The following is a 16,643-nucleotide window of genomic DNA, read 5'->3' on the forward strand; positions in this document are numbered from 1 at the left end:
TAATCAGCCTGCCTGTAATGTATACATACTCATACAGTATGGTAAGCTCAGAAGCTGTGCCCCACGGTGGACAGTGCTCTTTGGAGGTCACACGGCACCCCCCAGAGGTCAGACAGTGCCCTTTGGAGGTCACACGGCACCCCCCAGAGGTCAGACAGTGCAGTTTGGAGGTCACACGGCACCCCCCGGAGGTCAGACAGTGCACTTTGGAGGTCACACAGCACCCCCCGGAGGTCAGACAGTGCCCTTTGGAGGTCACACAGCACCCCCCAGAGGTCAGACAGTGCACTTTGGAGGTCACACAGCACCCCCCGGAGGTCAGACAGTGCCCTTTGGAGGTCACACGGCACCCCCCAGAGGTCAGACAGTGCAGTTTGGAGGTCACACGGCACCCCCCGGAGGTCAGACAGTGCACTTTGGAGGTCACACGGCACCCCCCAGAGGTCAGACAGTGCCCTTTGGAGGTCACACGGCACCCCCCGGAGGTCAGACAGTGCCCTTTGGAGGTCACACGGCACCCCCCGGAGGTCAGACAGTGCCCTTTGGAGGTCACACGGCACCCCCCGGAGGTCAGACAGTGCCCTTTGGAGGTCACACGGCACCCCCCGGAGGTCAGACAGTGCAGTTTGGAGGTCACACGGCACCCCCCGGAGGTCAGACAGTGCCCTTTGGAGGTCACACGGCACCCCCCAGAGGTCAGACAGTGCCCTTTGGAGGTCACACGGCACCCCCCGGAGGTCAGACAGTGCCCTTTGGAGGTCACACGGCACCCCCCAGAGGTCAGACAGTGCCCTTTGGAGGTCACACGGCACCCCTCAGAGGTCAGACAGTGCACTTTGGAGGTCACACAGCACCCCCCGGAGGTCAGACAGTGCCCTTTGGAGGTCACACGGCACCCCCCAGAGGTCAGACAGTGCCCTTTGGAGGTCACACGGCACCCCTCAGAGGTCAGACAGTGCACTTTGGAGGTCACACAGCACCCCCCGGAGGTCAGACAGTGCACTTTGGAGGTCACACAGCACCCCCCGGAGGTCAGACAGTGCCCTTTGGAGGTCACACAGCACCCCCCGGAGGTCAGACAGTGCCCTTTGGAGGTCACACAGCACCCCCCAGAGGTCAGACAGTGCCCTTTGGAGGTCACACAGCACCCCCCGGAGGTCAGACAGTGCCCTTTGGAGGTCACACGGCACCCCTCAGAGGTCAGACAGTGCCCTTTGGAGGTCACACGGCACCCCTCAGAGGTCAGACAGTGCACTTTGGAGGTCACACAGCACCCCCCGGAGGTCAGACAGTGCCCTTTGGAGGTCACACGGCACCCCTCGGAGGTCAGACAGTGCACTTTGGAGGTCACACAGCACCCCCCGGAGGTCAGACAGTGCACTTTGGAGGTCACACAGCACCCCCCGGAGGTCAGACAGTGCCCTTTGGAGGTCACACAGCACCCCCCGGAGGTCAGACAGTGCCCTTTGGAGGTCACACGGCACCCCCGGAGGTCAGACAGTGCAGTTTGGAGGTCACACGGCACCCCTCAGAGGTCAGACAGTGCCCTTTGGAGGTCACACGGCACCCCCCGGAGGTCAGACAGTGCCCTTTGGAGGTCACACGGCACCCCCCGGAGGTCAGACAGTGCACTTTGGAGGTCACACAGCACCCCCCCAGAGGTCAGACAGTGCCCTTTGAAGGTCACACGGCACCCCCCGGAGGTCAGACAGTGCCCTTTGGAGGTCACACGGCACCCCCCCGGAGGTCAGACAGTGCCCTTTGGAGGTCACACGGCACCCCCCGGAGGTCAGACAGTGCCCTTTGGAGGTCACACGGCACCCCCCAGAGGTCAGACAGTGCCCTTTGGAGGTCACACGGCACCCCCCAGAGGTCAGACAGTGCCCTTTGGAGGTCACACGGCACCCCCGGAGGTCAGACAGTGCCCTTTGGAGGTCACACGGCACCCCCCGGAGGTCAGACAGTGCAGTTTGGAGGTCACACGGCACCCCCCGGAGGTCAGACAGTGCAGTTTGGAGGTCACACGGCACCCCCCGGAGGTCAGACAGTGCCCTTTGGAGGTCACACGGCACCCCCCAGAGGTCAGACAGTGCCCTTTGGAGGTCACACGGCACCCCTCAGAGGTCAGACAGTGCCCTTTGGAGGTCACACGGCACCCCCCAGAGGTCAGACAGTGCCCTTTGGAGGTCACACGGCACCCCCCGGAGGTCAGACAGTGCACTTTGGAGGTCACACAGCACCCCCCGGAGGTCAGACAGTGCCCTTTGGAGGTCACACGGCACCCCTCAGAGGTCAGACAGTGCCCTTTGAAGGTCACACGGCACCCCCCGGAGGTCAGACAGTGCACTTTGGAGGTCACACAGCACCCCCCGGAGGTCAGACAGTGCCCTTTGGAGGTCACACAGCACCCCCCGGAGGTCAGACAGTGCCCTTTGGAGGTCACACGGCACCCCCGGAGGTCAGACAGTGCAGTTTGGAGGTCACACGGCACCCCTCAGAGGTCAGACAGTGCCCTTTGGAGGTCACACAGCACCCCCCGGAGGTCAGACAGTGCCCTTTGGAGGTCACACGGCACCCCCCGGAGGTCAGACAGTGCACTTTGGAGGTCACACAGCACCCCCCGGAGGTCAGACAGTGCCCTTTGGAGGTCACACGGCACCCCCCGGAGGTCAGACAGTGCACTTTGGAGGTCACACAGCACCCCCCAGAGGTCAGACAGTGCAGTTTGGAGGTCACACGGCACCCCTCAGAGGTCAGACAGTGCCCTTTGGAGGTCACACAGCACCCCCCAGAGGTCAGACAGTGCCCTGCAGAGTTTACATGGCTCTGCACAGTTGTGCTTCACTCTGTCCTGTTTACCAACTTTTTTTTCCCAACCCCCTTCTACCAACGGAGTGTCGGATGTGGTTTTTCTGTTTCTCCTACCTCCTTGGGTTGTCCAGGCGTTTCCGGAACCCCCCCCCCCCCCCCAGGAAACTTGAAACCAACCTCTGGACAGCACGTGCTGTGCCCGCCCCCCCGAGCTGGCCTCCAATCCCCATTTCCCAGCCGTTTCACGCATGAGTCAGACAGACACTCCGTCCCTCCCTGTTTCCACTGGGGGGCTCTGCCCACCTTGTGGTACAGAGGATGCGTCAGCCCTGGAAATAACAATGGGGGGGGTGCTTCCTGAGAGACAGGAAGCCACTCGATTCCCAAGCTTGGGGGGGGGGGGGGGGGCGTGGTCTCAGCGGGAACACCCCCATAAGCGCAGCAGTACTGCCTGTTTGCGCTTGGCCTCCTGGGTATGAGCTGTTTATGTCGGGCTTTTCAGAGTCTTTGAGGGGGGAGTTGATGTCAGGCAAGGTTGACCGTAGCAGTAAGTAAGCAGGGGTGACTTACCCTCACTGTCTTGGTGTGTGCGGACAGGTGGTGGTCGATACGGCACAGATGGAGAGTAAGGAGGCGTACGCCCCGCACATCACCCTGGAGGGGGGCACGTTTGTGGTCCAGGTTCCTTCCACATGGTAAGAGTGAAACGTCACCATTAAGAAGCGTGCATTTGTACAGGCATTCCTGCTGTTATCTACGTCAATCAGCTGGTATGCGATTGGTAATGGGGAAGACCCCGGTATAAAGCAGCTCCCTCAGTGGCCAATACACTGTTTCAACCCCCCACGGAGTAACACCTCAAGCACACTCAAACCGTGCGCTTTAGTTTTGGAAGGTCTCGTTTTAGGGGATGTAACGGAAAACTCTTGAATCAGAAATCTGGTCCAAGTATCACCAATATAACGGCATCATTTCAAACCATAAGTCTGACTTGAATTTAGAAGGAAATTGACGAAAAACTGGTTTATCTGTTACATTACAGATAAATAAACTTTTTGGAGAACATAAGGAACTCTTACTAGTGTTTATGTTTTAATCTTAATTTTCATACGTTCTAATGCTAAATAGTTAGCTAATTTTTTTTGTTTTGCCAAATAGCAAAAGTACACGTACTATCCAGATAAATATTAAACATTTCTTTACTAAGACATTTGCACAGTACTGTGTGCGTGTGTGTGTTTGTGTATCTGTATATATCTACATAAGTGTACCCACTGCTTTCACTTTTCCTTTCACTTTGGAGATGTTCTCTCACACCTGTAGTTTGCAGGTGACTTGATGATTTTCAGCACTTTCTTGCTGTGATGAGAGAGTGTAGGTTTTGAGCCCCATGCTGGGTTGAATTTCGGCTTGATGTCTATGGCCGACTGATTGCGTCCACTGGTTTTCTCAGGCGGTGACTCGCTTACGGCGGGTTTTGAAGTCCCGTCTCTCTCCTCCTGTACCGTGTCTAGGTGCCTGAAGGAGGATCCAGCCACCATGTCCCTCCTGCAGCGCAGCCTGGACCCCGAGAAGACTCTTGGCCAGGTGGACGTTCTCTACACAGCTATCCTCGACCTCAACAGGTGGAAGGAGCGCAGGTATCAGAAAGTTCTTTCTGAGGATTGTATGGAGAGTGAACGCAGTTGTGTACCTCATAGCCCTGGATTGACCCGGTCCCTCCTCCTTCAGAAATCAAGTCCTGCCCACTATCCAGATGCAACTGCAGCGCGAGGCGCCCGACCTCCCACCCGGAAGCAGCTCCAAGTCTTCCGGTGGACTTCCCAAGACCATCTCCAAGCTCACCTCCAAGTTCACCAAGAAGGCCTCCTCTAGTGGCAGCAGCTACTCCATCCCCAGCACGCCCTCCCGCTCCCTCTTCTCTGCCACTGGCTCCGAGGACAAGACCAAAGCCCCGGGACCTCCAGATGGCCGGGTGCCTGGCGTTTTCCCGACAGGCAGCCTTCCGGGCACCCCTGACCCTGGTGGACCCCAGTTAGCCAACGGCTGCCCCGCCGACGACAAGAGCACAAACCTGCCCACGGACCAGGAGATGCAAGACGTCATCGATTTCCTCTCAGGGTTCAACATGGGCAGGTCCCAACAGGCCTCGCCCCTTGTCAAGAGGAGGAACTCCGTGGCGTCTGCTGGAGCAGCTGATCTGAAACCGCCCCCGGCGCCGGCAGCGCCCCCCCCTTCTGGCCCCCCCCACGGGGGACTGCAAGCACCACCACAGGTCATGCAACCCCAGCAGCAGCCGCAACAGCAGCAGCAGCAGAGCCATCCGGGCCAGCAGCCACCTTCCCAGCAAGCTTTGCAGTTCTACCAGCACCTCCTGCAGCCTATTGGCCAACATCAGCAGCCTCCACCCCCACAGCTTCAACATCAGAGGGTGGCATCCAAGTGGCTAGGCAGCCCAGGGCAGCACGCTGCGCCAGCCCCTCCAGCCGGCCTCTCCCCCATTGGACCTCTGAGCCAGTGGGGCTCTCCAGGGTTACCAGATCTCAGCTCCGACCTGTACAGCCTGGGTCTGGTCAGCAGCTATATGGACAGCATCATGTCAGAGATGCTGGGTCACAAGCCTCAGGGGCCGCGGAACAACACCTGGCCCAACCGCGAGCAGACTGATGGGGCCTTCGGCATGCTGGGAGATGTGCTGCCCTTTGACCCTGCTGGTGAGTTGGTCCTCTCAGACCTGGCAGGACTCTCTAAAGCAGTGAAGCAGTGCTTCCCAGTCGGTCTTCTCGGACCTGGCAGGACTCTTTAAAGCAGTGAAACCGCACTCTTTAACCGGTTTAGGCTCAGGACTCACTTATTTCCTTGGTCATTAAGTCACCACTGAAATTTTTTTAAAATTTGAACCAAATTTATTTCATGAAAAATTTGCACAGTAATAGTAAATATAACAGTTGCAGTGGCACATTGTATCCATGCACTGTTAAAAAACAAAAATAATATTAATAGAAATAATACCATGACCCGATTTTGGGTGACGACCCACCAGTTGACAAACCCAGCTCCTGTAGACCACTTCTGGCCATTCAGGATTTTGTGCTGTTACCGTCAGTTTGCATTTGAGCATTTCCAACAGCAGGTAACCAAAAACACACACAAAACGAAATACCCATTTCCAAATTACGTTGCTACTTTTGTTAATATAAAACTGATTTGACTATCACTTGACATAAGCGGACAAAGTTCTTTTAGCTGCGACTGTGTTCAGCGTATCTGTATACAGTGTATCTGTAAAGCGGACGCTGATGTTCAGCTGCCTGTATGAGGGGGCTTGTTTATTGAGGTTACTAAGTATGACTTTATGACCCCTCATTAAGCGGCACTTGGGGCACAGGGGCTCTTTGTGAATGAATCAGACTGATTTTCTGTGTGCTGGGTGAAGTGTCCCCCTCACTCTCTGGCGGTGGAGACCACAATGCCTTGCGTATGTAACTGGTTCGGTCGAGGCAGGGCATATTTGTCAAGGAAATCCAGCTGTATGGCAAACACAGGGCAGACAGTCAGGGCTCCCTAATGCTTTGTGTGCTTGGCATAGCATTCAGAGCTCAGCTGGGTGCCATGTCACAACAAAGACCGCAGTATTCTCTGATTAAAAGAAAATGTACATCCAGCACCAATACCCTGTCACCTTGACAATACAGTCAGTAGAGGGCCAACCATTGAAGAGCTAGAAATGTTACCTGTATCTTTACACTTTATTCTATTTATTAAACTGTGCACTCCGCTTTCGATAAGCGTCTCTGGAAGATAATTTGGAGTGTTGTCTTGCTTTACAGAAATAGTACCTTGAATATTTGTGGGCCAAAATGTAATTTCATTTAAATGAATTAATTTTTATGTGAAATGAACCTGAATGCTGTGCAGTTAGACCCAGCGCCACGAATCTGCGTTGCTCTGACTGAGCACGGCCCTTCGCTCTTGGCCCCATAGATACATGTGGGATTGGTGGGCGCTACGTTGGTAAACAATGGCAAGTGTGTCTCATTTAGCCTAAGAAATATGTGAGTTGGAACACAGCTTGTCATAGCCCTGTTTCACTTCTGTTATCAGATCCTTTCCCCGCATTTCAGGTATTTTTGGCATTTTGGCTGTTAACCTGTAATGGAATATATTTCATCATATCATTAGCGGCATGCCCAGATTGTCAAGATTAATATCTCTGTGTGAAACTTTTTTTTATTCTCCTTTAATGTTTTGGAATTAAAAAAAAAAAATACAATCATTGATTTGGTCAAAGCAAGACTACTCAAAGGAGAAAGAGGGTAGATTAAATCATCTTTAATTTTGTCACCTAGCATGTGATGGAAGAGAGTCGACGTAATTTGCTAAGCTGGCTAAAAGCAGCGATGCTGCTGCCTGAATCGGTTATTTAACAGTGCAGGACACCCTGTAAAACAGTCTATTTCGTTTGACACATTCAGATTTGTATCGGAGGCAGCATGGGTATTACGGAGTGTAAACACAGCTCTGGATTGTACGCGTGCCTGATTTACTTAGTGGTAACGCTTAGTGGTAATTGGATGACTGACATTGACAATGATGTATAGTCAGCTCACTGGTAAACAGCTGGCCTGGATTAGCCTTGCACCAAACGCCCTTGGTGGTGACATCATGGCATCTTCCATGAGCGCTTACCTGCTGGTAGCCTGGAGCCTGTCCCAAGCAGCAGAGAATAGGAGAACATGCTGTGTGGGACAAAAGTCCATTGCAGGTCTTACACACACACAGACACTTTTGCATCCATATTTATGCGGGGAACGACTGTACCCAGAGGAAACCAGCTCAACAAAGGGAGAACATTCTAGGGAGTTTTTCCCTGCCTGTTTCCTTGCTCACTGGCGGCTCCGGGCACAGATAATGTAAAGCACTTTGAGACAATATAATGTTGTGAAAATGTGCTATACAAATAAAATGATATAGAACGCAAACTGCACAGACTGAGCAGGTGTGCAATTTGAACCTGCAGCCCTGGAGGTGCGAGGCTACATCCCATAATAACACCAAGTCTGAATTGTTGGCTGGAGCCCCCAGTGCACTCAACTCTGAAGGGTGTAATCAGAGGGGAGGTACATTGTCTTTTTGCCATTCGGTGATTTAATACCAATAATATAAAGTGTTAGATGCCAAACATGTGACTTAGACTGTAAAAACTACCACAGTGTTGATCTTCTGTCCATCTCGGGCTTTTTGGACCTTTTCATTGTTTTGTGAAAATCATGCATCAGCCTGGCTTGGGTGACAGGTCCTTGCATGAAGCATGTTAGTATATGTGGTGGTACTAGAGGGTCTGTCGTGGGGGTCGGCTGTCCGTGGACATGAGTGCTGTGTATGTCACGGCAGCAGATGGCCTGGGTGCAGGAATCCATTTTTCCTTTTGTTTTTTTTCTGTACATGTGTGCATTAGTTTAGTGGCGTTAGCTGTCTGTGTGTGAATTGATTAGGGGTTTGGATGAGTCATCATTTCTGTTGTGCAGAGGACTCTGTCTCGTATGAACACAGGCCATTGTGCCTTTTCTGCCACCGAAGACAGTCGGGTTTGTTGTGCTCAGTGCTGGAGCTGAATGGCCTCAGAACAGCTGAGTCTGTCTCAATCTGACGATGCCCTCCCCCTTCCCTACCCCCCCCCCCCCCCGCCCCCCCGTGTGCAGTTGGCTCCGACCCCCGAATTTGCCCGCTACGTCGCTGGAGTCAACCACGCCATGCAGCAGAAACGGCAGGCACAGCACCTGCGTCGCCCAAGCAACACCCGCGCCAACTGGCCAATCACAGATGAGCCTCACAGAACATGGCCGCACCCAGAGTACTACACAGAAGGGTGAGTCTCTAACAGTGAGATTTAAGGGATCATTTTCATGTTCCCAAATGCTCCATGGCTAAACTGCTGTGGTTACACTCTGCTGAATATGGGTAGTATGTGAAGCTGACTGGACAGCCAAGCCTCCTGTTGAGCCTATACCATTATGTACAGGGACTCCATGAGTGGCAGCTGGTCAGCCAATCAAGGGGATTCAGCCAGCTCCAGTGATGAGACCTCCTCGGCCAATGGGGACAGCCTCTTTTCCATGTTCTCAGGACCTGACCTTGTAGCTGCGGTCAAACAAAGAAGGTTGGACTTGGCCGCTAACATACACCAGTGTTAACACACAAGTCCGAGACTGATCTCAAAACCACTTTTTTTCACTTACTCAGTCTTGTCTTGGAATTGAAAGCATTTCTATTCAGTCTTGATATAGTGTGGACTCCCCCAAAGTCTTGGTCTTAACTTGGACTCTACCCTTTAAGGTCTTGGTCTTGACTCAATATGGGCGGTCTCCTCCACATCATTAACATACATGGCTTCACCTTTTCTCGCAAGGAATATATTTGTATTTCTCTGTCCGAAAATTGTTCTTTAAGAGTTGCTACAGAACAATTTAGAATCTAAAGCTGTGCGCTTCAGAAAAACACTAAAACTGTATGATATTTCTGGGGTATGCGGAGAATGGCCAGTGACTGCTGCTCCTCCTCGTCAGGTGCAGGTTGTTTGCTTGGTCTCTCTCTGGCTATACTCGGCCATTCAGCCTGAAAAAAACTTGCACAATGACCTCATTGAAGGAAATCAGTCAAGATCAGCGAACAATCTTTTTCATCTTTATGCAGAAAACACAGCTGTGGTGAACCTGAAGCATGCACCCTCCCTTCACCGCCAATCCATCACCCTGGGGATGACGGCAGTCAGGTAAGGAGCTGTGGTGCTCAATGGTGGTGTCTTTGAGGTGCTGGGGAGAGGGTCCAGTGTAAAGGTCCAACTCTGCCTCCACAGGACAGCAAGACGAAAACCTGGCCGCCGAAAGCCCCCTGGCAACACTCCTCACCCCACACCAACACACTGCCCAATCTGAGCTCTTCCTTGTACCAGATGACCATCCCCTCCAGCCAATGGAACGAATCGATGCAGATGCTGCAGTCGCAGGTGTGGTCCACGGCAGGCGACTGCCCCGCCGCTGTGGGCCTCCCTTCTGCCTTCCCATTCGCTACGCAGCAGCAGCAGCAGCCAACCACAGTGCAGCAGCAGCAACAACAGCAGCAGCAGCAGCAACAGGTTTCTCAGCACAAACCCATCAACAAGGGCTTCAAATCCTTCCCGCTCAAGCACGAGCACAGGCCCTCCTACCTGCCTCAGTACTGATCACAGGTGCCGAACCTGCTGCTGTTAGTGTGTCCTATGGCCAGGCAGACAGCATCCTGTATCAAACGTGCCACTTGGGGATCTTATGCCGATGTGTATATAGGCCTGTTGGATACTTGTAGTGCTCCCCTAGTGCTCTTCCCCCTTCTACCAAGCTAGTTGTGACTATTAATTTTCACTTACATCATTTTTTTTTATCTAAAAGCTGTATAATGGAAGGAAGGTCTTTATACATAGTTTATTGTCATTATTTTTTAGACCAACTGCATTGTAGAGGGTGAACGGAAGTGTGCATCTTTCCCATTCCATGAAAGCTCCTCAATAGCCTCCTCTGGCAGCAAACTGTGAGATCTGCATAGCGGCGGCCGAAATGGCCGAGGCTCCGCCCCCACCGACGAGCGTCCGGGGTTTCTTGTGACATACATTGGTTGAGCTGCCACGGCTTGGATGTGGTTGGGGGGGGGGGGGGGACCTCTTTACAACACCGATATCCCCCCCCCCCTCCCCACTGTTCAACTATATTGTGTGTCATGAACTTGTAACTGCCAAATCTTGTGTTTGTATCACGCCGGACAGACCAGACTACAGCTCACACTTACTGTTCCATAGCTTAGAAGTTACTCAAACTGAAAAAAAAAATAAATATATATATATATATATATATATAAAATTATATATATCATTCTTTTTATTAAAGAGGCTTTGAGCTGGCTCAGCAGAAATATAACCATTGCATATGTGTAATATGAAAAACATACACTACTTCTTCTCTTTTCTCCATACACTTGGAGAGAGAATGAGCAGTAACTTGTGCCATGTTGATATTTATAACACATTCATAATCTTAGTTTTCAACCAAAGCGTCGTTTGGAGGATGAATGGTGCTTCAGAATCTATATACATATTAAAAAATGGAGATATTAATCATCAGTAAATTATACACTACACTAGAATCTAGAAGCTTTTTTTGGGGGGCGGGGGGGGGAGGAACTATATGGTCAGATATTTAAGTTTGCATTTTTTTTTGACAGGTTTCTGAATGACAGTGACAAAAAAAATCAATACAATATTTTCTCGTACAAATTATTGACAGTATTAATCTTATTTTTGTATTTTCCTAAATCTTATACCATTACTGTACATGTTTATGTTGTCATATACCATTACTGTACGTTTGTTAATGTACTATAGTCACATTAGTGACTGATTATCCAGTCTCCCAGTTACGATAATGAAAAGCACATTTTCCTTTCTACAGAGTTTAACTACATTGTATCTTTAAAGATTACCAAAAATACGCCATTATAAACACTAAAACATTATTGTGATATTAGGGTGTTTTTGAGCCCATATTTCTTCAGTTTCTATGGTGATGGGCTGTATTTATATGCCCAGAATGTCAATTTTTTGTGAGGTTTGCAGATGCCAGTGTTGCCTGTATTTATGATAACATGTTTTCAGAAAACTAACATACTTACCATGTTTACAGAGAATTGTTTGCTGTATATAACTTTTTATAGTTCTGTGCTTTGCACAATCAGATGTAGGATTTGTTGCTTTTGTCTGTGTTAATCTCTCAGATGTTTCCACGAAATGTTTATATGAACATGTATGTATGTACGTATGTATAAAAATCCTCAAAGACCTTGAACTGTAACTGTTAGCATTTCTCAGCTGTGTCACATGGTTCACCAGTTGCTTCTCCTTAAAGCGAAAACGTCCCCTGACAGTAAGAAATATGAAGGGGCAGGAATGCTTGGCTTATGTTGCTTGCTGTTCTCTTCAGCTGGTAACTGAATCTTCCATTTTGTTCCAGCAATGCAAAAAAAATAAATAAAATAAAAAATAATTACTAGCAGTTTGGAACAATCCTTATGGCATGGTGATTTTTTGTTTTTTATGATTTAGTCTGTGTTGCGTTCTACAAAAACATACGGCTTAAACTCCCGGTCTGGGGATGAACGACATGTCAAATGGTTTCTTGAGAAGAAATCCTACATGCTGGCGAGTGAGTTCTCAGCTCAGCACTCTCAGTACCAGATTATCACGGACATTCTTCTCAGCAGCTCCTGAGTGCTGATAGGATTAGACAGCTGCAGTGTACTTGCTATAGAGACCTGTCTGAGTTATTTCAATTTTACTTGGAACCGAATTTTTATGTTTACTTTTGTAAATACCAACTCTTCTGTAAATTGTGGAAAAAAACATTAGTCTAGAAACAAGTGACTATTTGTCAAGTGTTGAATATCTATAATAAAAAAAAAAAAAGTTACTGCAGTAGCTAAACTTAAGGAAACTTCAGAAACAGTGGCGCCCTCTACAGGATTAAAAAAGCAATACTTACAGTTCTTTGAATATAACATTCCATGCATGGGATGAGTGCGCAAACCCAGACATACCAACTGACAAAACTAAGTTGTACCGATAAGTACACCCAAGAGCCTCAGAAAGTCAAGAGCTGGGGGACTCTGTTTGCCTGTGTGCAAGTGCCTGTGTAGGACTGACATTCCCACAACCCCCTGGTTTCGGGAGGTAAACGTAGCGGTACGAATAGCTTTAAGAATTAAGTTCGGCCTCAAAAAAAAACGCACATCACCTCAAAACATCAAACGTTTGAGGTCTCAGTGAAGTGTGTAGCTTAGTCACTTTGCATAAAGATATTTCTAGCAATATTTGTACATTTACATAAAGGTTTTGAATTAAAAAAAAAATGTAAAATGAGTAACAGAGCTCAGACAACACAAAGTAAGGCACCCACATATGTTAAAAGCAATCGCGAAACAGAAATGGCTCCTTACATTTAATGGAAATATAAATTACAGGACATCCTTCAAAAATCAACAATAGGTAGTAAAATACAATTCGTAAGTATCATGCTTTTTAAATTTATTTAACATAGAAGCATTAGTGTCCTTCAGGTCATCGTTCCGGATGTGTTCATGATGATTTCTCTCCACTGTCACACGACACCTAAAAACAAAGTATATACTTGTGCTTTTTATTTATATTTTACCTTATGGTATAACATTGAGCAAAACCTATATTAATATTTGTAATAAAAATTATATTAAACCCAGGTTTTTTTGTTCACTAAAACTGACACAAAGCATTTTATCAGTTTTTAAATTAGCATTGAAACTTACAGGGTCAGTCGGTAGATCGGGACTTGCATCAGCAATAGTGCCCAAATATATTATGTTACGGTGCAATATCTGTTGATATCTAAAGATGGAATGACAATTCAGCGTTAATTTGAACTTTCATTCAAAAATATACAATTATGGACAATATTACCATATGTATTGCAGTCTGATCCTGTGCTGGTGTGTGTCACAAATAAGTATGGCAGAGCTGAAAAGGTGTTTTATTGTTATATGCCAAAAGGAAAGGATGCTGCTGATGACAGACAGACAGGTATTACATGTGATGTTAAATAAATATGAATAACCCACTTACTGGACACATTCGGCAGCTCTTCCTTTCTGCATGTATTCTGCAATACACCGTACCAGCTGGTCATTCTCATCCAGTAACTACATACAAGTACAAGAGAAGAATTTAATCTTTTGGAGATCACTGCAGTTTCCATCCATCCATTTTCCAAACCACTTATCCTACTGGGTCACGGGGGGTTCCGGAGCCTATCCCGGAAGCAATGGGCACGAGGCAGGGAACAACCCAGGACGGGGGCCCAGCCCGTCGCAGGGCAATCACTGCAGTTTATCTGAGCATTTTAAAAGCTGCCTTGTATTTGACTGACCATTACATATTGATAACAGAAGGGCATAAAAATAAGGAGTGCCCACGATTTAATACAGTGGTGCACACTGCGATGATACATACGGCCCATAGCAACCCATCCTGGGTTGTTCCCTGCCTCGTGCCCATTGCTTCCGGGATAGGCTCCGGACCCCATGTGACCCAGTAGGAAAAGTGGTTTGGAAAATGGATGGATGGATTCTGTCCCAAGCTTTTTGATCCATATAAACGGATAATTCAGTAAACTCGCGATCACTGTATGCGGTTTCCACTGTAGTTTAAATATTGCTAGTGTTTAAACCGATTAGTGGTATTACCTATGGTAGCTGAAAGTTTTTGCGCAGTGTTTATATTTGCCCTCTTTTTGTTTTCCTTTGGTACAAGCTGCTGAAATGAAACAGCTGGGAGTTTGAGTTCGCCTCCATGCTGCTTTACGTCGCACACTGGACGGGCCGGAGTCACGCGACAACTCACGCGGTAGTACGAATATGGGGACGGTACATGAACACACTGGGGAAACTATTAACATACATATATTTTTAAGTATTAACAGAATATTTAAAAAATCGAAATAACCGACATGGGCAATATCACGTCGATTAGAGGTTCTGAATGTCGGTTTTGATTAATTTTCTATGAATTGCCCAGCCCTATTTGAAGGTGCCCATTATTAATCTGAAGGTGCCTGTTATTAATCTGAGGGAGCCATGCAGCTTTGGCACTCCTATAAACACGGTTCTGAAGCTCTACTCTCCTCGTTGTTTCAGCGACCACAAAATATATTACACCTACACGGCGAAGTGCGACCGAAAGTTCCTACGCCACAAAGCTCCAGCAAAATGTAGTAAACTAGAAGTACTTGCAAAATACGAAGTGAGATTGCGAAGCTTAGGTTTACACAACAAGTTTCTTAAGCAGAATTTACCCGTTGTATTGTTTCCTGGTTGATCTGTGCTTTCCCCCGCTGCTTCTTCGGAACGAAAACAACAGACATCTTATCTTACATATATACAGAGGAAATAAACAAACAAATAAACGTCTAAGAGGCACCACAGAAAAGGCAGGACTTAACTAACGTCTCTGCGAACCCGAAAGCGCAACCTGTACAACATGTAAATAGCCGCCGATCATCCACCGGAAGTGTCGCGTGTTTGTGTCCAAAAAGAACGCAGTGCTGCTCACCAAATTAGAAACGCTTTTCGGATAGAAAAAATCCCGTTCTTGGTCGAATTATTACATTTTAGCATCAACAAGAGTGGCACGACCAACGAAATTTAGACAAATTAATTATGTTAAATTAACAATTTTAGAAAATGTGTAATTGGATTAATGTATTTGTGTTTCCACTTTGCACTATATATACACAGCCGTGAAAAAAAAATAATTTTTAAACCGTGGTTTAATCACTTCACCGCGGGGCAGGCTGCCCAAAATTTCTAAGACAACAATATCACCAAATTATCATGCACTGCGTCATAAATCGGAAGATGACCGCAAGTGCCCTTCAAAAAGAATTGGAACTGGTGTGAAGTGCACTGCTAGGACACTTCATAACAGGCTCCAAGAAGCAGTACTGAAGTCCCATAGAGCAAGGATGAATCCCTTCATCAATGAGAAACAGAGAGGAGCCAGGTGGGGTTACAAAAATGTATATATTACACAGAAGCATACCCATAAACTGAGAAATGGGTGAAACTAAACATTTTGCTGTCATCTCTTAATTTTTTCCAGAGCTGTGTTTTCACACACACACACACACACACACACACACACACACACACACACACACACACACACACACACACACACACACACACAAATGGTTTGATAGAGGACTCACCACCTGCAGACATGTGCCATGGCCCAAACATGACAGATCAGACCTTGACAACAGTGGTTGAATTTGAGAAGTTTGAACATTACTTCTCCGTTGCGGACAAGCCCTGAGAACTAAATAAATGTATTTATTAGGGACTGAGTTTCTCCTACTTTAGTGTTTCACATGGTGAAAGACTTAGGTGGGTGTGAGGATGCTTAGAACTTCTAGGATGAGGACAGTGCAGTTTTTCTTCCCAGTGAATAAGAGGGTTGCCTCTGTACACTGTTGGTCGAAGCCCATGCAGTGCCCTAGGCAAGCTTTACCTCTGGCAACCCTGTCTGAAATAATATGAAATTGGCTTGCTAAGTCTATGCTTCATGAACCATTTACTATACTTTCTGACCCCACTAGATGGTGCTCTCTGTTCAAAAAAGGACTCAAAGGATGCTCCAAAGTATACGAAGAACACCATCTAGCAAGTGTAACAAAGTTGTTTTGGTATGTATAATTACTCAAAATTCCTTATTTATTAAAATCCTGGTAAAATGAATAGGAGAGGGAGTAAGGAGAATTCCCAGAAGGCCCTGCTTCATGGTGCCTCCCACTGGTTAAAAGGGGGCGTGACGTGTTTCCTCTTCCTCTTTCCCTGTCTCTTCGAGGAAGAGGTAACATGGCTCTCTCATTAACCCAATTAAATAGAAAATAATCCTTTTATTATTATATAAAATTCCTGTAACAAAAGTTTAAACATATCATTATTAATATATATCAAGCAATATTTTAATGTATGAACTTCATTTGGTTTGTGTTTTTCTTTTTATTGTCGGGGTGCACATGGGCAGAATGTTGAGCTGCTACATGCTTCTGGGGAATTAATACTTTGCTCTTCATTACCAGGTATGTTTTGTTTGTTTTATTTTTTTTATATATTGATGTATATTTTTTTTTTCATTTCGCTCTTTCCCTGTCTCTTCGAGGAAGAGAATGTTGAGCTGCTACATGCTGCTGGGGAATTAATACTTTGCTCTTCAT

At 47.7% G+C, this 16,643-nt stretch overlaps 3 protein-coding genes across 3 annotated transcripts in view; 2 read left to right on the plus strand and 1 right to left on the minus strand.

Moving 5' to 3' along the window:
• LOC125751876 (granule associated Rac and RHOG effector protein 1-like) overlaps positions 1-11,904 on the plus strand; it is a 34,982-nt gene extending 23,078 nt beyond the window's left edge. The window contains 8 exon segments of the mRNA XM_049031276.1: positions 3,409-3,506; positions 4,326-4,451; positions 4,543-5,525; positions 8,514-8,524; positions 8,526-8,680; positions 8,834-8,971; positions 9,505-9,583; positions 9,668-11,904. Coding sequence (XP_048887233.1) covers positions 3,409-3,506; positions 4,326-4,451; positions 4,543-5,525; positions 8,514-8,524; positions 8,526-8,680; positions 8,834-8,971; positions 9,505-9,583; positions 9,668-10,033 — 1,956 coding nt within the window. The 3' untranslated portion in view covers positions 10,034-11,904.
• Positions 34-3,429, plus strand: LOC125751872 (MAGE-like protein 2). The gene is made up of 13 exons (XM_049031266.1): positions 34-86; positions 129-170; positions 255-275; positions 612-653; positions 696-779; positions 1,493-1,534; positions 1,662-1,703; positions 1,747-1,830; positions 1,956-2,018; positions 2,103-2,165; positions 2,292-2,417; positions 2,459-2,584; positions 2,627-3,429. The coding sequence occupies exons 1-13, from the start codon at positions 39-41 to the stop codon at positions 3,170-3,172; spliced, it is 1,329 nt and encodes a 442-aa protein (XP_048887223.1). The 5' UTR covers positions 34-38; the 3' UTR covers positions 3,173-3,429.
• A 916-nt stretch (positions 11,905-12,820) lies between the features above and the next one.
• ss18l2 (ss18, like 2) lies at positions 12,821-14,948 on the minus strand. The gene is made up of 4 exons (XM_049031275.1): positions 14,718-14,948; positions 13,490-13,566; positions 13,177-13,255; positions 12,821-13,003 (listed from the first exon to the last, which is right to left on the minus strand). Exons 1-4 carry the CDS (start codon positions 14,784-14,786, stop codon positions 12,971-12,973), a joined length of 258 nt encoding a protein of 85 aa, XP_048887232.1. The 5' UTR covers positions 14,787-14,948; the 3' UTR covers positions 12,821-12,970.
• Positions 14,949-16,643: the final 1,695 nt, after the last annotated feature.

The sequence above is a fragment of the Brienomyrus brachyistius genome, chromosome 11, assembly GCF_023856365.1.
Source record: "Brienomyrus brachyistius isolate T26 chromosome 11, BBRACH_0.4, whole genome shotgun sequence".
NCBI classification, from domain to species: Eukaryota; Metazoa; Chordata; class Actinopteri; order Osteoglossiformes; family Mormyridae; genus Brienomyrus; species Brienomyrus brachyistius.